Here is a 22,631-nt window from a genome sequence, read left to right as displayed (position 1 = left end):
TTTCTATTTGTTTTTAGTAATTGTTGTTACTTTGACATAATAGGTAATAGAAACAATATTTGATATCAAAGTCTTTCAAGAAAAAAAATGTTTTATTTTAAAAAAACTGTTCCCACTGTAATTCTGTCTTTAAATAGCTGGGGTTAGGAAGTCAAAACATAACCACATTCTGTCAGAACATATTTTTAGCCAAGTCAAAGTGAAATCAAAGGCACAAAATTCTGGTGGAACCCCCCAATGAAAGCTAAAATAAGTTCCTTTCTGATAAAGTTGACACTGTCCCTTTGTAGTTTTTCAGAGACAATCTCTAACTAGAAAATTCCTTTAAAGGTTTTATATTATAAAATCTGTGAATAAATGCAAGTCAGAATGCTTTAAAAGTCAAAGATGAAATAATATGTTTTAATAAACTCCTTTATTTTTTTCCAAGTTTCCCTTTTTGGCTAAAACTTTGATTTTTTAATTCTCCAACTTAGGAGGAGAGTAAATTTTAAATTATCTACAAATCTTTTCTGAAACAACTCTGCTATTTTTTTTACTCTCAAATCCATACAAAAACTTCTAACTCTTTAAAAAACATGACCCAACAACTGCAACCCATAGATTTACCTCCTTGAATGCTACTTACCTGCAGATAACATTTTTTCTCCTTGGCCACAGAGACAAAGGGAAGGATAAGAAGAGCTTTCTTACGAGTCTCCAGGACTCGCTTCAAAATAAGCAATTCTGCAACAAGAGTCTTCCCAGCACTGGTAGGAGCTGGGGGGAAAAAAAAAAAAAAAAAAAAAAAAAAAGTTTTTTTTGTCAAATTAACTTTTAAAGTTAAAAAAAAAAAATCCAAAGAACAAGCAACAAGCATCATAAAGCTAGCATAGAAAGCAGATACTGGAGAACCTGGGGCAGGGCTCTTCAACTGATGCCCTTCTCCCACAGCCACAACCACATTTGCAGTTAACCCCATAAAGGGTCAAGACTTAAAGTATTTCTTTTCTAGCCTCTTCCATCATGCTACCAAGGCTTGTGTTCTCATCTCAGCTCCAGAAACAAGAGCAGCTCAGAGATAAGCAAGGGGAAAAGAACCCAACCAAACAAAAAACCCCACTACAGTCTCTTGGCTGGACAGGAGAGCTCAGCCACCACCTTACTGACCTAGCCCATAAACAGATTAACCCCTCCTGCTTGGCGAGCGTTGCTGTTTGCCATCTATCATCCACAGAAAACTGTGCAGGAGTGGGGACAGCCATTACCCAGCAATCAGGCCAAAAGTCTTCTGGAACCAAGTAAATAAAACTTAAATACAAGCCTAAGAAAATCAGCTGCCCCTCTTCTAAGTTATTCGTCCTCCCAGTGCTGCTCTGGGACCTTCTTCCCATGGACAGTAGACACCCAAGTTGTCATTTCCCACAGATTTCTAGTCCACCAGTCCTACTTCTCCTTCTGCGCCCTCCCCCATACACTATGTGAAGAGAAATGATAAAGGAACTGAAAGAAATAGAGAGTAAATAAAAATCTCAGAAGTATTTATATCCATCATTGCTGTTATCACTCAGTTCCTGGATGATATAGTCTGTAATTAAAAAAAAGAGAGAGTCATCATGAACTGACTCCTAATTATCAGTTTCTAAAGTAACATTAACAGAGGAAATAGGGGAAAAAAGTCTCTCCTCACAACCAGAAAGGCCTGAGGTACAGTGATGGGACAGATCTTAATGGGGTCTCCCCAGAAAAAAAGAAGATTGTGACCTTTTTATGTGCCAGATCAGCACCCTTCAGCACCGATATGTTCTTGTAAATGACACTGGGAAAGCTAAGGGGGACTGGTTTGGTCAGATGTTTACATACCTGAGTAAACTAGGTTCTTCCCTTCCAGAACTTGTCCAAGCATTAGGCATTCTGCTTGCCATCCAAACATCTGTACTACTCCCAGACTGTTGTATTTCTCCAGAACTGCTTTGGGAAGACCCCAGCTCGCAAGGAGCAACTTGTCTGCTTGGTCTTCAGGAATATTTAACTGCTGATATTGCCCTTGGGAGGAGAAAATAAAAAAATTTAAAATTCAAGTATCAACCTTGAATTGGAGGCCACTTAGGTTATATACCTAAAGGTCAAACTTCTCTACAACTCCTGTATTATGAAAAAAAACGTAATAAGAAACTATCTTCCCTATATTTTCCAGTATTTCCTATGGATGTTTCACCATTCTTCTTATCTCCTCACATCATTTTTTCAATTGTTTTTTCAAGGTTTTCCACATTCAAATCATTTCTTCACCAAACTCGTGCTCTGATATTTGCTTTTGAGACACAGCAGCTATTATCAAATACATACTCAAACAAAGAGTTTTAGCACTGATTAATATAACAGCATGTATTTAGCATCTCATCCTTATCCAGACTGTTTCCTTTTTAAAATCATTCCTACAGAGACTTCAGGAATCCTTACAGATTACAGAACTGCCTAGTCTTTTTTCTTGCTTTACAGATGAATTTTAAAAACATAAACCAAATAACCAGCTCAAGCTATTCTGCACAATGTGTGTCACTCCAGTTTATCAACAGTATTTGCACCACATTGCCAGTTCCTTAAGCTTAAGTTCCTTGCTGCTTACCTTTTATCTATATAACCTTAAATAATTTTGTGTTGGCTACAGATATTGCCTCCTCCATCCTCTTCTCCTCCCTTTTTCCAAATCATCAAGAAAACTCAAACTTTTTGTCCCTTTCCTCATCTGAGACAGAAAACAGGTTTTTGATGCACAGTAATGCCTCCCCTATGACCCATGACTATATAGTTCCCATAGCAGTTCCCATAATTTTGTGAAAGACATTGTCAAATCAGGACAAAATAAAACAAGTAATTGTGTGTACTGACCCTAATATACCCGTTCCTCTACTTGCACATTCAAAAAATTCTGAAAGAAATTTCCCGCCATTGCTGACAGCGTAAGGGCAGGCTAGATTAGAGATACTAGTATGCATAAGCAGTCAGTATTTTTACTCTCAACATACAAAAAATTTCAACTGCCTTCTCGAGGTAAATCCCAACCTAGCTGTCACTGATTCATGATCACTTTCCCTCTCACAAATATATTAAGTTGATACAGCTTAGCTCTGGAAGCTTTGGTTCGCTTTGTGTAGTCAAAGTACTATACAAATACTAAACAAAAAGTCAAGCACTACCAGGAGAGAACAGCAGTATGCCACACAGCAGAACAAGCTTCCTAAAGGGAATTTAGAGACCAGATTTGTCTGTCCTGAAATGTGACTAATACAGCAGAATTAGAACTCAAAATCATACAAAGAAAAAAAACCCAAAACCTACATGATGGGATCTCAAGTTCTTTCCTAATGTTAACATCAATGAACTACATGTAAAAGACAGAATGAGTAAACAATTATGTGATTCTGCTGTTTGAAGAGTATCTGTAGATTAACACTGAACATGAGTTTAAAAACTTGTGCCTTCAAGATTCTTGAAGAGTTATGAACAGAAGTATATACCACTACATGAATTTCTTTTTTACCTACTAGAAAAATGCTAAGAAATAGTCAAAATGAGGAAGATACACATCGTTGGTTAAAAGCACTGAGCATTAGATTTCTCTGAAAGAAAACTCTTCCAGAACGTGGAGCTATTTGTACACAGGAGTGTCGCTTACTGAATCATCTTTGAGTTGTCCTACAGAAATATGTGTATTGCCTTGCTCAGCTCCGTTTGCAGGAGCTGACAAAATCATCTCTTGCAGAGCCTAATCACATGAGGGAGAAGATGTGACACGACTGGAAAAGAGGCCGAGACATGTAAATGTTTTAAAGAGTTACAAAAAATTGCAGAAGAGAAAGTTACAAGAATATCTTGATTTCAGATGTTATATACATCTTGATGCTATATACAACTTAATTTCTCTCTTGATTTGACAGCACAGTAAGCTAGTAAAACGTACTGCATGTAGAAGCATAACTTTAAGCGGTCTTAAGCCACGGCAGGACCACTTTATATGACATCTTGCCACAGGATATTTATATAACATGTTGTGTACATAAACAAGTGTCATATTAAAAAAAAAACCTACTACACTTTTCTGCATTTGCAGGTATCAGAGCACCAACCAGGACCACTTAAAGTGATGCCTCTAGATGCAATACATTTTATCCGTTTACTGTATTCTTGAATCAATTTAATAGCATAGGTAAACCTTGCGTCACACACCAAAGAATACAGACCATACTGATTGTTGTATTATGGTACCACCTAGAGGCCAAATCAAGAATAAGGCCTACTGTTAAGTGACAGTCAATGATACAAGCCCGACTTCAGAAGCGTGCATAGAACATAACACTTTCTTACCTCTCTTAACTAAACAGTGAAAAGGGCAGGAAGATCCTTCGATCCGTATTGCTGCGCTCCCACCCTCGTTAACATAAGCACGTATCTCAGCTCCAGCCGCTACCCTCAAGGCAGAAAGGAACGCGCAAAGCGACGGTGCTTTCGCCCGAGTCGTCCACAGGGCAAAGGCCCCGCACCCTGGGCCGGGAGGGGCTCAGAAGGCCCTCGATTCCTTCCAGCACCGCCCCGGGCCCGCCCGGGACCACCGCCGGCGGGAGGCCCCTCAGCGCCATGCTGCCTCACGGGCCAGCCCCGCTCCCCCTCACCCAGCACGTCCCGAACCCCCGCGCTGCGCTATGGGACCGAGGGAAGGGAAGGAAGAGGGAGCCGCGCCCTCCTACGCCGGTACCTGCCGAGCTGACGCCGGGGCTTCCGTTGCCGCACAGAGAGAGGTCGAGGCCGGGCGGGGGGCTCAGCACAGCCCGGCAGGGAGCGGCAGGGCCGAGCAGGGCATTCTTCCCCGCCCCGCGGCAGGGGACCGGACCGCCCGAGCTGCCGCTTCGGAGCCCCGCGGCCGAAGCTGCGGCGACGCCGGTAGGGGCGACGCCGCCATCTTCCCGCCGCGCCATTCAAACCCCAGCTCCGCTCCGCCCCGCGCGGCCCGACCCAGAGCGGCCGCTGGGCAGCTCCCCAGCCCCTAGCGGCTGCCGACGGGGTCGAGCTCGGGCTCGGTGCCGCCTCGGTGTCCTTGCCCCGGGCGGCGGCCGCGCTACCCGCGGCCAAGGCGCGAGCAGGGAACGGGCAGGAGCGGTGCCGCCTCTGTGTGCTCCAGGTGGCGAAGATGGTCCCGCGGCAAACTGGGTACCCAGGACACCCCGGCATGCCCGAGCCGTCTGGTCACCCTGCACGCCCCTGTAACTTCAAACTCTTCAGAGAGTGCTGCTTCTACAATTGGACACCGATCACCATTTTTAATTGCTATTCTTTACCCTCAGGAGCAGCATTCCTAGTGCCACACTCACCTTTGCCAAAGCATTTGTACTAAATAAAGTGCCAAGACACTTGAATTTCTAGAACAGCCATCCAAAACACAGACTACTGGTTTTCTTTATAAAAATGTCTGGCTTTGTTCAAGCAACACTCAGACATTACTCCTGATGTATAGGTGGCAGAGGTAATTAATGAAACAAGGTAATGAAGTCTGCACACAGGCTTACTTTGTAGCACTTGGACAAAGACAGACTGAAATGATAAATAGGGAACAGCACAAAGGACAAACAGCCTTGCTTTCTGTTTTTAATGGCTCAGCTAGCCAAAAGAACCTCTTCAGATTCTAAAAGAGTAGGACTAATTTCATCTCTCCCCCATGACATGAACATCAGAAGCAGTTCTGTGAAAATTCTGCAATACCCAAAAAATGCAAGTCTTTGTCCATCACTTGCAGAAGTGCTAAGAAGCATGATATACAATGTTTAACAACAGGGGGGAAAATAAGGGCTTTTCTAAGTTGCTTTTAATTTCAACTTAAGAAAACATACTGATCTTTCCAGAAATCTTAGCAACTAAGGCTGAACATTCAAAACTGCTCCAGTAGCCTAAACATATGCAGTATTTCCTTCTGTCCACCAGGAGTGCATCTTTTATTTTGAGTAACACACACACACATACCCACTCTCTCTGAAAAACTTTCCATGTTCCATAGTTCTCTACAGAGAAATGGATCACAGCTTGGAAGGCTGACTTCATGCAAAGCAGTGCCAGTGCTCAAAATCTCAAACACACACACGCACCCTCTCTGAGGTATCCAAGACCCATGTCCCTCAGCCTCTCTTCTCACAGGAACAGCTCACTGGCCCAGAAACACTGGGAAAACAGCTGGTGGTAAAAAGGACTAGGGAGGCAGGTGTGGAAGCAACAGCCTTCTTTCCAGTTGTCTTCCTTCGCAACAGCCTAAAGCTTCTGTACCTATCTTTGTCCTGCATAAGGAATTTCTGGCCTATGAACATGAGCATGTGCTCTCATTCCTGTCGTTAAAGCAATCTCTTAAGATTAAATGAAAGCAAAATCCTTTAAGAATACTGCTGCCACTTCAGACAGTTGTATTTGAATCAGCATTAGGAATGGTCTAATGGAAGAGTCAACATAGTTAAATCCTCTTTAAACCAAGCAGCTGCAATAGCTTATTTTGTTGTTAAAACAAAGTTTACAAAACCAGATGCTAATAGTAGGCTCTTCTGTGTTTCAAAGCCCAAGCACCAGAAAAGTACAACACACGGTTTTTCTAAAGCGATTATTTTAATGAATTGACACTTAGAGAATGTATTCATCTTCCTACTCTGTTGACCAAAGGTTAAATGCATTAAAGGGAAGAGAGGCATACTTAAATACTTAGTTGAAGGCTCCCCGCTGCAGAAAACAATTCCCACAGCAGACGAACCATTTCCTGCATTAGTATTGAAAAAATATTGAAGAAAATATTTCAGTAAAGACTACTACTAAGTAACAATATATAACTCTATTGCACCAGAAAAAAAAGACCAGAATAAGCACTGCTGATATTTGAAAGTCACAGCATAGACATGTTTTACTTTAACATGTAATTTTACAACTGCAGCACAAAATCTATTACTTCTCCATCTCTTCATGTTCAGTGAAGGACACTTCATGTACTCCTCACAGCTTTGAAAAAGATATTTAAAATATTAAAGGAGATTTCTATCTCCATTTTACTCTTTTTTTTTTTAAAGGGGAAAAAACAGGTTTTGCTAACTGAAAATTTTAATCCATTAAAAACAGTTTACAAAATTTGAGGATTGACTTACTTTACCAAAGCAGGAAAAAGGGCTAACTAGCAACCAGTCGAAGAATTTGGTTCCGTAAGTATGTGCACAGCTGGTTCATCAGGTCTCTGTTCTGTCCTTCAACCCAGTGCATTTCTGCTAATACATCATTTCCTTCTTTCTTCACATTGATTAAACACTTAAAGAGAAAACATCTATTAAGTTCTTTGGGACTTTGTTCTTTTTCAACTGTCAGATTGCTAGCTTCCTCAGAAGGGCAAGGTTCCTCCTTTGCATTACTGGAACCTTTGCTAAATGATGTTTCTGTCTGCTTTGCTTCTGTCTCCTCCTCCTTCACATGCTCACTGTGTTCTTCTTTGGCAGTAGATTCTTCCGTTAGCTCGTCACCTGCGGTCAAGTGGACATCCTCATCAGGTGCCATAAACCCCGTTTCAAGGTCTTCAGTCTTGGGGTTTTCACAGTCCGAATTGTTGCTCACACTCTTCTGGCTGTTTTTTTCCTCTTCCATTGCTTGCAGAGTACCTTCAGAAGCTCGAGGAAGTTCTCTTAATTGCCTTATTCTCTCTCGTTTCTTTCTCCTCAAATGAATCCAGGAGTTTTCAATGGCAGTCACAAACAGGCTAACTTCATCTTTTCCACAGGGAACACGTTTATGCTGAACCTATTGCAGAAAACAGCAGAACTTCACACTATCCCTCCAGTTATGCTTTCAAGTAGGATGCTGTTTTAACATGTAATACTTAATACTGTACCTTCAGATCAGTGAGAATCTTCTCTACCCAGGCTCTAACCACAGCAATAGCTTCTACAGCATCCCAGCCCATAGCTGCCGCTTTGACGGATAACTCTTTGACTGTAGAAGCCAAGACCATAAATGTAATTGGTTTTCGGGGTTTTTCTAATTTTCTTCTTTTAGACGGAGGTGACTAGAAGAAAGAAAAGAAAAAAATTACAAAGCTATGCAGCATTAGTGGGATGACTTTTGTACTCAGAAAACATGGGGATTAAGAGTATCGCGTAAGCCACTAAGCAGTCATTGACATGGCCTGAGTTTCACTTCACTCCAAAGAGTTTTAGATTAAAAACAGCTAACAGGATCATGCACTTTATGTTAGCCTGGTGGACAGAGGGAGTTTATCTTCAGATGTTAGGCAAAAAGCTTCAGTGGTTCCTTCGAACTACCAGCTGTGAGCCACAAAAGCATGGCTGTTCTTGGGAATAGAGGTCAAGTGCTAATATCCACATTTTGATCCAAGTTCACTGAAAGTTTATTTGCATCTTCTATAAGGTTGGTTATTGTCTATACCTATCTTACAGTATATTTACATCTGGATCCAAAAAAGCAACTGGCTCACATTAGTTACAGTGAACAAGCTCCACTTAGGTTCATGTAGCCAAGTCTGAGCTAGACATGTTGATATCTATTTGGTAACAGAATCTATACAGTAAATTAAAACCAAGTTCTCAGAGAGAAGTTTAAAGTTCAAATCTAGCCCCAAACCTAGCATATTTTAATACTACTAAATTGCTATTTGAAGTAAGTTACAAGCAACCCTTACTTTCACTGAAACCCCAGGAAGTTCCTGCATAGGCTTCTCTTTTCCTCCCTAAACGTACGTCATTAATGAATCACATGTAACAACTGCTAACAGACTGGCAGCCAGTTAAGAAATCCCACTGTCTATACAGCCCCGCGCATCCAATGTTCCAGTCTGAAGGAGAACAGTTGTTTCACAGCAGTTATTTGAGGAAGGGCCTAATGAGCTATAAGAGGCACACACAATCAAGAGCAAACCAAAACTAAGCTACTCACAGGTACTTGTACATCATCATAGAAACTCCATGCCAGTGCCCATCTCATGGTGCGTCCTTGACAGAATTCAGTATGAGTAACTTTAGGAACCTATGCAAAGAAGGAAAACAAAACTTCATTTCATATTAATAAACAACATTGGTTTACTGCACATATTTTCAAAATTTAAAAAATTACAAAGTTAGCATATTTATTTCCTCATAACAGAAATGGAGATTCCTTCTGCCATGACTCGTGGATGTCAGTGCCACTTGAAGCTGGTCAGTGCCGAGACTGGTATCTGTGCCCAGGATATCCCATCTCTGCACTACGCCCTCTCAGAGCTTCAAGTTTAGCAACACACATGACCCTTTTTGAGCAACGATCCAGCACACCTACAGCACACATCTGCATTCTGGTTCTGCAAAAAAGTACATCCTTTCTCCTTGTTCAGAACCTGCTCCTGTTCCACACTTGAATACTGAACTCATTGCTGTAGCAAAGGAACATAGAACAAAGGCAACAAAGGGCTACGAAGCCAAGTATTCATCTGCCTGTGAATAGCAGAAATGTGCCCAGAAACACTTCTCGATCTTTGCCCCAAAAAATCAAGTCTGAACACACACTGTTTTTAAATATAAAACTCAGATCCAATGCTAGTGTTAACCAGTCTTTCCACACACAGATGCTGTAAGGTATTTATGTACGGTATGGAGAATGTGCTAAATACTAGCAAGGATAAATGCCAACCACTCCACCTCACTCTGAATTATCAGCTCCAGAGCATAAGCCTCAGGTCCGCACAGAAAAATAAAATAATTTCTTACTTTTGAGAAATGCCTTCAAAAAGACAGAGGAAAAGGTGTCTCTATCCTAGAACTTTTCCTGCCTTTGGATTCTCAATTCTATCAAAATTTCCAATAAATACAACAAATGTCAAGACAGTTTCAACAATAAGTGGAGGACTCTTCGGAACATTTATCCTGCATCCTAACCTGAACAACATAGCCTGCACTTGGTTACAGTGAACATATTCCCAGCAAAGATTACAAACCTGAACAAAATGAAATTGGTAATTTAAAGAAAAACACAAAAGGAAAACTTGGCTTTTCTATGCAACATTCGCAAGGATTTCTCTCACTTTATTAAGACTGAGGTGCAACAGTTCAAGAAGAGGGAATAGTCAGATACTTGAAATTGGTGCTTAGCTCAGCATCTGTTCTTGGCATTGAGATTAAGGATTCCCTAGGGCCTTTAGTTCATCTTTCTGGGAACTGATTTCACCACACATTCTCTTTCCTTCACCCCTCCCATCATATAGAAGGACAGATCTCACAATCACTTTCTTTGTATGGAAATTAGAGAAGACTATGCCATCTCCAGAAGTCCTTTGCATAGCCTTTTTGCATAAGAACAGTAGCACAAGGTTTGATTTTACTTGGTGACAGAACTGAACACAAACAAAAAATACTGCTACTTAAATAACGTCACAATTGCTTTGATCAACCAAATTGCTAGACTTCATGTTAGCTAAGAGGAAAGAGAGCTAGAATCTTTTTTTTTTTTAATAACAGCCCTGTGAAGGCTATTTTAAAGCAGGAAGCTTGTATGTTGTAGAATGGACAAAGACATGCTTCTACACACGATAAAGACAAAAATCTGGAGATGGTATGTGCTACTTATCTATCAGCTTTGAACCTACAATAATTAAATCTCAACTGTTTTGAGTGCTTCCCTAACAAGGAATTGCAGTTTCTTCTCATAAATAAAAAAGTCAGTAAAATAATTCAATAATAATGACCCACATGCATTGGAACACAGTATATATTGTATAGAACATATACAAGACATACACGGACCATATACAAACTCACCCCCTGGATTCGAAGCTCCTCTTTCAATGGTGCTAAACTGCATTTCTTCCCCAACATGCAACTGTACCATCTGCAAAGAACACATTAACAAAGTGTTTTACAAATGCAGATCAACTGAAAATGGCAACTACCAGAAAGGACTACTTGTATCAGAAACCTGCAAGAACAGTAAGAGATCTAAAAACAAAAGAACAACAAAATAATCACACTCTTAAACAGAAACCAGGACATAGGACAACATTAATTGGAACAAAGACAGACTGGACAGCAGAATTTTTTTCAAGTTTTTGGGAAGTAGATTAAGTCTATTACTGAAACCATGCTTAAACAACCCAGAAACCTGTTTCAAAGAGTGAATTTAATTATGTGGAGATGTTACCCCTTACAATATTTTTCTTCAATTTCTCCACTTTCTTTGGAGAATGAATCAGAATAAAAAGGAATATTCAACTATTGACAAGCACTTGCGCCTCAGAAGCAGACCTACTGACTACTACTTCTGTTCATTCATAACTCGTTATCCAGGCTTCCATCACCTACCCCATATTTCATAAGGAAACCAACAGAGGGGGGAAAAAAGGAAAGAAATTTATCTTCCCACTTTTGGTAGAGCTTTTCCTACCACCCAGCTCCGCATCGTCAATATCCCCAAACATTACATCTCTGTTTTTAATCTAATTTACTATTCAAGCTCTACAATCCCCTCTTCCATATTTTTTGATGACTGGATCCAAAAAGCTCATTCATAAAAATACTGTATTGAAGTACAAAAATTGGAATTCCAAGTTATCAAGCAACAGTTTCCTCAAGATTGTGCATCGAAATTGAAGACAAGCACTCTAAATTGCTCATATATACAAATTAAATATACTGTAAACTAAAAAACAAAACCCCACAAAATATCAGTGGTATTAAAGCACAATTATTTAAACTGCCTTCCTGTATAATGCAATATACAGAATTTCATGCAGCAATACTTAAATTAAACCCCCAAAATTCTAGCAAAACTAAAGCACACATCTTTCCCAAAATTACAGAATACTGAACCTGCGACTCCTAACTGAAGTGAGGATGGGGGAAAAAATAAGTCAAGATCATGTCCCATCCCAAGGGAGTCTCTAACAGTTCATTACTCACATCCGTTGGTAGAGTTGCCAAACCTTATCTCTAACAAAATAGGAAACAGTATTTCAAGTAAATTGTTCTTTCTGTAACAGACTCTCCAAGGTATTTTATTCAAAAATATAAAGTGGATCATTCCTACCCCCAAAGGCAGAGCTTATTTTCCCTAAATACGATACACAGTTAGCATGTTCTATGCCATATGCTCTCAATTTATCAGATCAAGAGATAGCCTCCTCTTTCCTAGAGGAGTGGTGTTGCCAAGAGAAACAATACAGGAATGATGCATTCCTCATAATTTCACATCACCTTTCAAGGCAAAGAGTTCTTGCCTTGAGAGTAACATCAGTCAGTTCTCTACTGCATTTGCCATTCCTTTCAAGGTCCTCAAACAGCAACTTATCAAATGCAAGTTTCCTGTGGATCTACACACACCATGGAACCAGAAACCATGTTGCTATTGTATTTCCAGAAGTCATCACAGATCCATCCCTACCCCTATCCTACAGAAGCAACTAAGTCCTCAAATGTATATATGTGCTTTACAGATCACAGTATTTCCATATTTCCAGTACATCACATAGTCCTGTGAAAACCACGCTGATGGAATAAAACCACTACATATCAGAAAGAACATGTAAAAAGAATAAAAACATTCAGCTACAAGTGGAAGAACATTTAAAATATACACATGTATACCATTACTTCCTCTCTGACCTGCCTCCCCTCACCCACTATATGACTGACCAAGTTCAGAACAACTGTTTCAGCTTATACTTAGTTTTGAAAAAATCACTGTATTTATTTTAGACATGAATAAGAACATATACATCTAAAAGCTCTTCTACATCAAGCAGCCTAAAATAATATTCTACCTACAAACTTTGACAGGAATACCAGTTATTTTTCAGTGCTCTTGCTGGCACAAAAAAAAAAAGACTGCAAGAATTATTTAAAGTTCAATTCTTTTGGCTTGTAATCACTTCTGAACATGAAAACATCTATTTTATCACTCTGCCATACTGTCTATCTCCTTTTTATAAGATTTCAGGGGTGACAAAGAAAGGAAGGATATCAAATTTAAAAAAAAAAGTTTCAACGTTTATGAGACTGCAATCTCTGCAAACCTTCTCAACCTTTTTTTCTTCAAAGCACTACAAGACAGAAGCATTTCTAACAGCCAAATGCAGTTTTGCTTTGCTTTGTTTTTCCAAAACTGAATATATTCTTCATTTTTTCAGGTCCATTACTAAAAAAAAAAAAACAACATTCTAAAGAAAAATGTTGGTATTAGATGAAGATGAGATTGTAATGCAATGCTCTGCCTAGACAGGACTAAACAAAACACTGCTTGAATGTATAAAAGGCAGGTTTTATTCCCTTTGCTTAGGGCACTGATGAAGCTGTGGTAATACACACATGCATTCTGGCAGCTATATTTTAGGACTGAAGGAATCTTCCAGAAGAGCTAGAGGAACAGTGTACAGCATCGGGGGAGGGTAAGTCTGATAGTGGGGGGGGGGGGGGGCAAAAAAAAGATGTGCCATCTGTTTATCACTTTCAAAAGAAGGTGTTGCTATGTTTTTTGTTGCAGTTTATGTTCACCCAAGATAGCATTTAGTACAATAGTGCCCTTCAGTAGGCAAAGTGCAAGCTACCAAAATTCAGCCAGGAAAAGACAGAAACTACCTGAAACAGTTAACTAGGCAATGTCATAAATCCTCCCATCCCAGATGCCCTTAAGAATCAACACTGTCTTCAGCAAGTATGTGTGCTAATTTAGCTGCAAGCTGTAAGTGTCACTGGTATAGGCTTTTTTTGCTTTCTGCCTTTAAATACCTCCAACAATGAGTTGTAATTGATGCTCAGGAACAATTAATTTTACACATATTGAGAGTAATTACTGATGTGTATGTATTATTAAGCAAACCAAACAGATACCACTGGACCACAGATACATTCCGAACTTAAAATACCATTTTCACATGATTTTCGCCAAAGAGGCAGATAAAAGGTGGTTGCAAAAGCACTCACCGTAACCTCTTTTTAAGTTGTAGACTATCATGAATAATTCTTTTGACGAATTCTAGTTCTCCCCCCTCAGCCATGATCTCTGTGATCCCTCCTGTATTTACAGAACTAGGAGGGGGACGCCGTGGATTTCGAGAATTTACTCCCTGGATAAAAAAGAACATTTGAGATGAACACTTAATGAAATCTTAGGCTGCTTTGTGCACTGCTTCCTGCCTCAAGCTTCAGTGAGTAGCAAGTGTCATCACCTCTAGTTACCCTCCCCCTATCAGAACCATGGATAAGAGACAAAGATACGTTCAAAATAAGCACAACTGAGTGAATTCCCTGCAATCTCAAACTTAGGTAAGTTACTTGTCACACATCAGTATCTGCTAATATGAGATATGTGGTTCCAATACATGTAAAACATGCTGGTTGCATGCATCTACACAATTACAGTCTACGGTGTTCAATTTCAACACTTAAATCTTTTCTACTGCCCTTTATTACAGAGTTAAGTTTCTGACTATATTCAGCGGGTATTGCAAGAACTGTAAGATATTGCCCAAATCACTAAGGAAATGAAAAACACAAACAGGCACAATGCCAGGAACTGATTCCTCTGTACCACTGTTATGCAATAGGCACTTGATTTCAAATTTATTAGCTGTCTGCTTTCCAAACTAATTCTCTGAGACAGCAAGAACTTGTGAAAAAATTCTACAGGTCATCATCTACTTTAGGAAGAATACAGTTAAGTTTTTCAAAACTCCTTTGGGGCGAGAGCATGGAGAGGGAGAAGATTTAAATGCGATTTCATTATGATTTGGGATTTTCCACTCAACCTTCCCCAAGGGAAGAGGTTAAATCGCTGCTCCCCTCCCACTCACTGAATACTGAAGTACATGAAACACTTAGTCTGTTTAGCTTACCTTTGCTTCCAATTGGTTGGCAAAAAAGGGGGGGTTGCACATGCAGAAATCGTAAACTATCTCAGATTCTTCTTTCAGTGCATCCATTAGTAGAGTCTTTTGTGGCACCTTAACCACTAACAGAAAACAGGAATTTGGTAAGTAAGGAACTTTGTATTTTAGCTAGCATGCCATTTATGTTTCAGTGTTTCTTGAAACAATATATTGTATAAAAACTGTACTTTCTAAACAACTACAAAAAACTAACAAAATATCAGCACGCAAATAAAGACTTAAAGTTAAGAATTAGCATACAACCAGCTTGTACGTTTATACACAGTAGTAAAATTACATGAGTCTGTTGAAAACAATAGGAATTGCTTCACTTACACTGAGTTCCCTGATACAACTACAAATTCACTTTAAGCCCTTCCAAAAATTAACACAAGTGTCAGTTAATTACCCCACAGGCTCCTCAGAGATAAATCAAATCTCAGTCTAAACAATTTTTTAAAGATAGGGAATTCAACAATTGTACTTAAGAAAATGTACTGTTTGGTCTTTCTAGAGTGTAAAGCTAAGAAAGAGAAAGACAAAGATAAAGCTATTTTCATTGAAATTACACAGCCCCAAGATTAGCTTTAAATCTAATCTTATAATACAGCAGAATTACTGTGTTAGCAATACTACACATCCTGCACAGGAACTGTAGTCTTACACAATGTAGAAGAATCACAATGGAAGAAAAGAAGATTAGAATTCTTTTCTGGACAAACTTTTTGCTTACTAAGGTCCACCAACTTATTTTACCCACCACAAGGATGAAGGCAAACATCCAATCTAGACCTCCACTGGCTTTCCCCAAAGGCTATATAATTCCCTTGGAAATTGTGGTCAAGTCCTGTCATATGTCTTCTGAAGACCACAGGAACTCCAGCCCGAGAAGCAGGAATTTAAATATGGATGAAGTCCACTTAAAGCATGTATAAAGATTATTACAAACAGGATTTCTTGCAGACTTTACCAGTCCTGCAACTCACAGATAACATACCTAGAATGAAGATACTTAGAACGGAGGCAGGAGGCATGCCTCTCTTTCTAACAATTACTACTACAGTTTAGCATCATACTAAGAATATGGATGTCCATGTGGAGACCAGTCACGAGTGGCGTCCCTCAGGGGTCCGTGCTGGGCCCGGCCCTGTTCAGCGTCTTTGTCGACGACATGGACAGTGGGATAGAGTGCCCAAGTTGTGTGGTGCCGTCGACACGCTGGAAGGGAGGGAAGCCATCCAGAGGGACCTTGACAGGCTGGAGAGGTGGGCCCGTGCCAACCTCATGAAGTTCAACCAGGCCAAGTGCAAGGTCTTGTACATGGGTCAGGGCAATCCCAGGCACAAATACAGGCTGGGCAGAGAATGGATTGAGAGCAGCCCTGAGGAGAAGGACTTGGGAGTGCTGGTGGATGAGAAGCTTAACATGAGCAGGCAATGTGCCCTTGCGGCCCAGAAGGCCAACCGCATCCTGGGCTGCATCAAGAGGACCGTGGCCAGCAGGTCGAGGGAGGTGATTCTCCCCCTCTACTCTGCCCTGGTGAGACCCCACCTGGAGTACTGTATCCAGTTCTGGAGCCCCCAGCACAAGAAGGACATGGACCAGTTGGAGAAGGTCCAGAGGAGGGCCACAAAGATGAAAAAAGGGCTGGAGCACCTCTCCTATGAGGACAGGCTGAGAGAGTTGGGGCTGTTCAGCCTGGAGAAGAGGAGGCTCCAGGGAGACCTGATAGCGGTCTTCCAGTACCTCAAGGGGGCCTACAAGAAAGATGGGGAGAGGCTGTTTAGTAGGGCCTGTTGCGATAGGACGAGGGGTAATGGTTTTAAAATAGAGGGGGGTAGATTCAGATTGGAAATTAGGAAAAAATTTTTTACGATGCGAGTTATAGAACACTGGAACAGGTTGCCCAGAAAGGTGGTGGAGGCCCCATCCCTGGAAACGTTCAAGGCCAGGCTGGATGAGGCTCTGAGCAATCTGATCCTTGCAGTGGGGTTGGACTAGATGACCTTTGAAGGTCCCTTCCAACCCTAATCATTCTATGATTCTATAATTGTTAGGGTAGCAGGTAATTACCACAGTTCAGGTTATATATAGCAAGAATAATACCTATAACACTCACTAACTTTAAAGCTGCAGTTCTGTAAGTCATAAGCCTTTAACAAGTACAGAAATTCATAGTCAAAAGATAAATCCTATGAGAATAAAGGACAGTTAAACTTACAAATATATTAACACATCTTAAATTTCTAAATTAAACACTTAGCATTTCTCCTTATACTAAGTTGTCCACATTTAAAATTTTTGACATTAAAGTGCGATGCTTTCTTATTTCTGTAGATGTCTGCTCCCCTGCTCCCCTTAAAATGTTAAAAATGGTAAACTAATAAAATGAGTAATTACTAATTACAGATTACTAAGAACAAATTACTAATTACAATTACACATTACACTCAAAGCCAGAAGTTCTTCAGCCAGGCATTACATCAGTTGGACTGATGGTTTTCAGGTTACAGTCTTCCAAGAAATCACTAAATATCTCCAGAAGCTGCACAGTGCACACTTTTGGCACCAAGGTGTAACACAGCAGTTGCTGTTGCACACAGAGGAGACATTTACTTATATAAATGCTTTGAAATACCCAGCCCACAGTTATCAGAATATTTCACCGCCTTTCTTGTTAGCAATACCTTTTTCAATTTTATGGAGGAGGGGAAAGAAAAAAAAAAAGAAAAAAAAAAAAAAGAAAAAACATGGCATTAGTTTTTACAGTAGAAAAAGCAGGCAATGGGGCTACAAGGAGCAGAACTCTGTAAAAAGATGATGTTAACTGAGCAGTAACACATGGCCTACTGTACATACTTGCTATAATTATTGTAAAGTTACTTAAAAGGTGACATCAAAAAACTTGTTAAATGACAGCACTGTTAAACCACATTCCACCTACATAGCAAGCTATTTAACTGACAGTGTGATCTTTTATTTGGAAAAAGAAAGTGAAAAAAAAGGAAGCAAAAAATGTAATAATCATGTCGCAGAGCAATCCTAAATTACCTTGCAAGTAGTTTGAAAATTTCCAGAGTCTAAGTTGTTGAAAATATCTTAACCTACAATTACATACAGAGATTAGATTTTTTTCCCCCCCCCCAAATACCAGTACACAAATTCTGACCTTCATCCCATTCCAGTAAAATGGATGCACAATTCAGAATACCGTGTAATTTTCTTTAGCGTTTACAATCAATCCCCAGGTTTATTAGTTTCTGATTTGTACATACAGGAGAGATTCCCTTTGGAAGAAAATTACTACAAGCAGTATTTCACTTTCAGCCAAAAAATATTACTTTTTTCCTCTGGGAAGAATGAAGCTGTGATGCAATTAGTAAACCATCACCACATTACTGCTGATTTTAGCATCACTAAATTTTTTTTTCACTGAAGTTAAAAGAACAAAGGCTATATTCCAACATGATCTCTAAATGAAGCTACTTGGCAAAAATTTCAAGACAGACTCTTAGAATGTGACAAAAACTGTGGTTTAAAAAAAAAAAAAAAGACAAAACCAAAACCAAACAAAAACAAAACACCAGAGATATAGAAAGATTTCTAATATGACTCCAAAATGCCTTGCTAAACAAGTTACTAGCTACAGTAGTATACTCAACTTCAGCTAAACAATTCAGGCCCAGGAGCTGAAAAGTGACAGGGTGTATCATTCCCAGGCAGCATCTGGCTGTGGCTACCACCAGTGGTACCCTTGCCCGTGAGTTACTTCAGTAACAAATAATACAAAGAGAGAAAAACTCCCCAGGGTAAGGTTTAACTTTCATATTTTCATAAGGAAGAATAGTTTTCTATCCACACAGCGCATTCTAGACAGGCTGTGACTTCCTGGCTTAAGCATAGATGGACCTTAGTAAACAACCTGCTCCAGTAACAACAACTGAGCACATATTTGGCAGGAATACAGATTCTGTTATGCCACTGAACATGGCAAAAATAGGTCACAACATTTGTATGCTACTAAATACCTTAAGACATCATACCTTTTATAAGATCAGACAAGTTATTCTGTTCCACATTCTTCTTGGCATAATTGAAGCACATATCATCCACTTCTGTTGCAAGAAAATACCAGCCATTCAAAGTTGCTCCAAGTAATGGGTATATACAAGATGCCCCTGTCCCTGCAGAAGTGAAAAGCCATGAAAAAAGGCAAAACAAGTCTCTGGTGTTACATGCAGTGTGGCTGTTAACTATGTACTTTTTACAACAAGGACTCATTTCAAGAAAATGTTGACTACAGATCATCTACTACTCAGTTCTTTAGTGAACTCAGAACTTTAGTGAATGCTAGTGAATAGCATTGTCAAATATATACTTCTAATAAAATAATTAAATCATCTGGAATAAATTTTCTAGTAAATTATCAACTTCTTTTTAAGCTATTTTTAACAGTGATTAATTTATACAGTGAAAACCAAATATATTTTGGTTTTACTAAAAAAAAAAAAAGAACAAAACCAACAAAAACCTATCACAAATATATTTTTCTTCTGCATTTTTCTATTACCTATCACAAATAATTTACTTTGATGCATATAGCAACCACAAAAAAAAACACCCAACATTTCTGTTTTGTCCCATCAGATTGTTTTTCCCTGATGCCCAAAACTATCAAAGCAACAGGGGTGCCAGCTAAGATATCTAAAAAAAACAGTCAGACAGATAAAAACAAAGAGAAATATATGCTGCCACAAAATTATTCCTTCTCATAATTATGGTGTATCTAGATGATCCAATTACCAATGACAGTCAAATTTAGGATTAAAGTGAAGAAGAAAAGGGAAAAATACCTCACCACCACAAAACGTGAGTTCAGAGATTTATCGAGAGTCTCCTGTAATATTGACTTATTGAAACACAGATAACAATGTCTGTCAGCAAGCAAAGGCTTGTAGTTACTTCTAGCACTCCTGTAACGTCCCTCTTGGATGATTTACCACTTTCTCGGAGTTGGAACATCAAAGCTCACTGCAAACTCAAACTGAAAATTTTGCAATATTTGGAGGACTTAAAGGATCTGTTGCTTCTACTTAGCCATCTACTGTGATGAAGTTCACAGAAGTTGTTTTCAAAAATGCTACCTAATATCAAACACGTAAAAGCTGCCTAACAAGTCTAAAAGTCGTGAAAGGAAAGCAGCCGTGCGCACACCACATCAGGATATAAACCTCATAGCCATCACAAATCCAGCTAAAAATAGAAATCAATAAATTTCAAAAATTAAAAAAATCCCATTAAAAAAAAAGCATGCTAGCAAACATAAAAAATATTAATGAAAAAAACAGCATGGTAGCTGAGATTACTGAACCCAACCTTTGAGGAAGTCAATAACTTTAGCATTTTAGTATCAAGCATTAATTAAGTTAAAAACGAAATTTCAGCTTCTCTCAGCACAAAACAATAATCAAAAACAAACCTTTGAAATTGTAAAGGAAGAGTCTATTGACAAAAATAAAAGATGTGAACTAAATTCAAATGTACCATCACAGGCACACCTTGTAAATAATTTAAATAGAATCACCAACAATTTAGAATCCAAATGTCTATTTCATTACCTGTATGTGGAATACAGTTCCTTGCTCCTACAGAGATTGTCTTTTTATATTTCTAATGAAAACTAAACTATATGCAGCAGTATATATCTAATGAATTCACATCTCTACTGAATAACTGTTTACATTAACTTACTGCTTAATCCAGATACCATCTAGATATTGTCCAATAATACAGATATTGGATGTGAACAAGCTACAATGCTTGTTTTAGACATCTTAGAGATCTGACATTCATCTGTGGATGTTTAGTCCAGTTTAAAAAACGTTTTGTTTTCAACAATATACAAGAAATCTTTGACCATCTACAATCAGGAGGCAGTTTTGCTAGTATTTGCCTTGATTTCCGGTTTAACTCTCTCTTAACATTTAGCTCATGAAAACATCTGCATTGAAAAACAAACAAAAAGATAGATTGTTCATCTCTCAAGTACACCTGAAAGCACAGAAATTCTTTTATTAAAAGGAATACTAGAAAATATCGCAATGCAACTCACAAACTCCCTTGTGTACACATGGAAATCAAACTTAATAGATTGCTAATATAACGTAATTCACTAGTTAGAAGACTGAGAAATGTCATCTTTTTTTTTAATTCCTTTCAGAATGACATTTTTGCCTGCATTACTAGCAGCATAATCTTTGTACACCACACAAAGCTACACCCAAGAGAGTTCAAGGCCACGAAAAGCCAAGTAAATGCCTGCTATGGCTGCTCTCGTGTTTGTGCACAGAAATCCTACCCACCAAGAAGCCAAACGAAATACCAGTGGAATCAGACTGCCTGTTCCACCGCGGCGAGCACAGTTCAGATTTTTTTTGTTTCTCAGACTTCTCATTTCTCTACAGATGCATAACAAATTTTACCAGCTAGTTTCACTGTCACAAAATAACGAATGGGACGTTTTGACATTTCAAGTACCTATATCAATGCCTCGCCGAAGGACTTGTTTGTCGGCGTCCTGGTGACCAATGAGGTCCTCCACCCAGTGGATGTAGTTCAGCCTTAAGGGAACGGTGGGAATAAGCCTTTCCACAGGGATGTCAATCGTAAGCCCGAAATCCTCTTTCAGGAGCGTACAGGTCAGAGCCCTTACCGCCTCAGGGTCCTTGAAGTTCAGGCTGAAACGTACTAGCAGCAGTTATGGGTGCCAGCGCCCTCCCGCCCGCCACACCCCGGGGGAGGACACACACACACGGCGCCCGGGAGGCGGCGGAAGCCATTCCACGGCGCCCAGACGCGACGCGGCGTGGAGTGGCCTGGCCTACTCCGCCTGCCCTCACGACGCTCGCCGCCGCTGCTCCCTCCCTCCCTCCCTCCCTCTCCCCCGTGCCCGCCGCTCCACCAACGGCCGCTGCGGGGACCCTACCTCAGCCGGCCGGTGAGGGTGGTGTGCACGTGCTGCTGGAACTCGGGGTACTTGGCGGCCAGGTAGGCGAAATCGGGCGGTTTGTCCTTGTAACGGTTGCGCGCGTGCATGGACTTGTTGAGGGCCATGGCGGGGAGGGTGACGGCGAACGGCCGGCAGCGCGCGGCGGCTTTAACGGCCTCCAACCGCCGCCCGACCTCCCCCCGCCCGCAACCTCCAGCGGCGCACGCCTCCCGCCCAGCTCCCGGCGCGCACCGCGGCTCCCTTGGGGCGTACCAAGACGCAGCGGGGGGGGGAGGAGCACTGCGCGGTGACAGGGACGGAGTAGGCCAAATAGAGGGCAGACCAACGTATTTTATAAGCTATACGGGCATCCATACGGGCATCATCGCTTCAGAGTTCCATACTCTGTAAGTAATAAAGACAAAAATATGTAAACAGCTCAAAAGTTCTGGGTTTTTTGGCAGCCGCTCTAATGCAAGCTCAGACTCGGCAGCACGAGGAGCCTCGGCTCTCATATTCATACATATTATCTGCCCCAGTCACTTTCGTTAGCTTGAAGAGCTCTTTAACGTTCTCAGAAACGCCTCATCGTCAGAGATTTCAGTGCAAGTGGTCCATGAAGTCACTAATGGCCAAGCTGTTATCTGGGGCCTGCTGCTTGTGGCCTACCTTCCACAGTGAACTTGGATTTTAAATCATGGATTACACGGGGGGACAGGGAAGCACCCAAACCCAACAGCCTTAGGTATC

General features: G+C 40.3%; 2 protein-coding genes across 4 annotated transcripts in view; both read right to left on the bottom strand.

The window, feature by feature from the left end:
* The window catches only part of POLQ (DNA polymerase theta), a 55,591-nt gene extending 50,636 nt beyond the window's left edge, over positions 1 to 4,955 (bottom strand). Inside the window, exons 1-3 of the mRNA XM_086760811.1 lie at positions 4,736 to 4,955; positions 1,843 to 2,025; positions 629 to 759 (exon numbers count right to left, since the gene is read on the bottom strand). Coding sequence (XP_086616937.1) covers positions 629 to 759; positions 1,843 to 2,025; positions 4,736 to 4,955 — 534 coding nt within the window. The remainder of the gene's footprint in view (positions 1 to 628; positions 760 to 1,842; positions 2,026 to 4,735) is intronic.
* On the bottom strand, positions 2,007 to 22,020 carry METTL16 (methyltransferase 16, RNA N6-adenosine). 3 transcript variants are annotated; one of them, XM_086760798.1, is made up of 10 exons: positions 21,879 to 22,020; positions 21,431 to 21,630; positions 18,937 to 19,077; positions 14,861 to 14,976; positions 13,950 to 14,092; positions 10,794 to 10,863; positions 8,941 to 9,030; positions 7,880 to 8,053; positions 7,149 to 7,788; positions 2,007 to 2,025 (listed from the first exon to the last, which is right to left on the bottom strand). In XM_086760798.1, the coding sequence occupies exons 1-9, from the start codon at positions 22,004 to 22,006 to the stop codon at positions 7,171 to 7,173; spliced, it is 1,680 nt and encodes a 559-aa protein (XP_086616924.1). In that variant the 5' UTR covers positions 22,007 to 22,020; the 3' UTR covers positions 2,007 to 2,025; positions 7,149 to 7,170. The 3 variants fall into 3 exon arrangements, with proteins under 3 accessions (XP_086616924.1, XP_086616914.1, XP_086616910.1); XM_086760788.1 differs by lacking the exon at positions 2,007 to 2,025 and adding an exon at positions 6,403 to 6,769; XM_086760784.1 differs by lacking the exon at positions 2,007 to 2,025 and having other exon boundaries at positions 6,403 to 7,788.
* Between the last annotated feature and the right edge of the window lie 611 nt (positions 22,021 to 22,631).

This window comes from Chlamydotis macqueenii, chromosome 1 (assembly GCF_036417535.1).
Source record: "Chlamydotis macqueenii isolate bChlMac1 chromosome 1, bChlMac1.mat, whole genome shotgun sequence".
In the NCBI taxonomy this organism is placed as follows: Eukaryota; Metazoa; Chordata; class Aves; order Otidiformes; family Otididae; genus Chlamydotis; species Chlamydotis macqueenii.
This window is presented reverse-complemented; position numbering and strand designations above follow the sequence as displayed.

Excerpts from the sequence above, each read along its gene's own strand:
- METTL16 (XM_086760798.1), bottom strand. The coding sequence starts at position 22,006 with ATGGCCCTCAACAAGTCCATGCACGCGCGCAACCGTTACAAGGACAAA. Across the intron at positions 14,977-18,936 it reads CTTGTCTGATCTTATAAAAG|TGGTTAAGGTGCCACAAAAG; the intron begins GTATGATGTCTT and ends GTTTTCTGTTAG. Across the intron at positions 8,054-8,940 it reads ATGATGATGTACAAGTACCT|TCACCTCCGTCTAAAAGAAG; the intron begins GTGAGTAGCTTA and ends TCTTTCTTCTAG.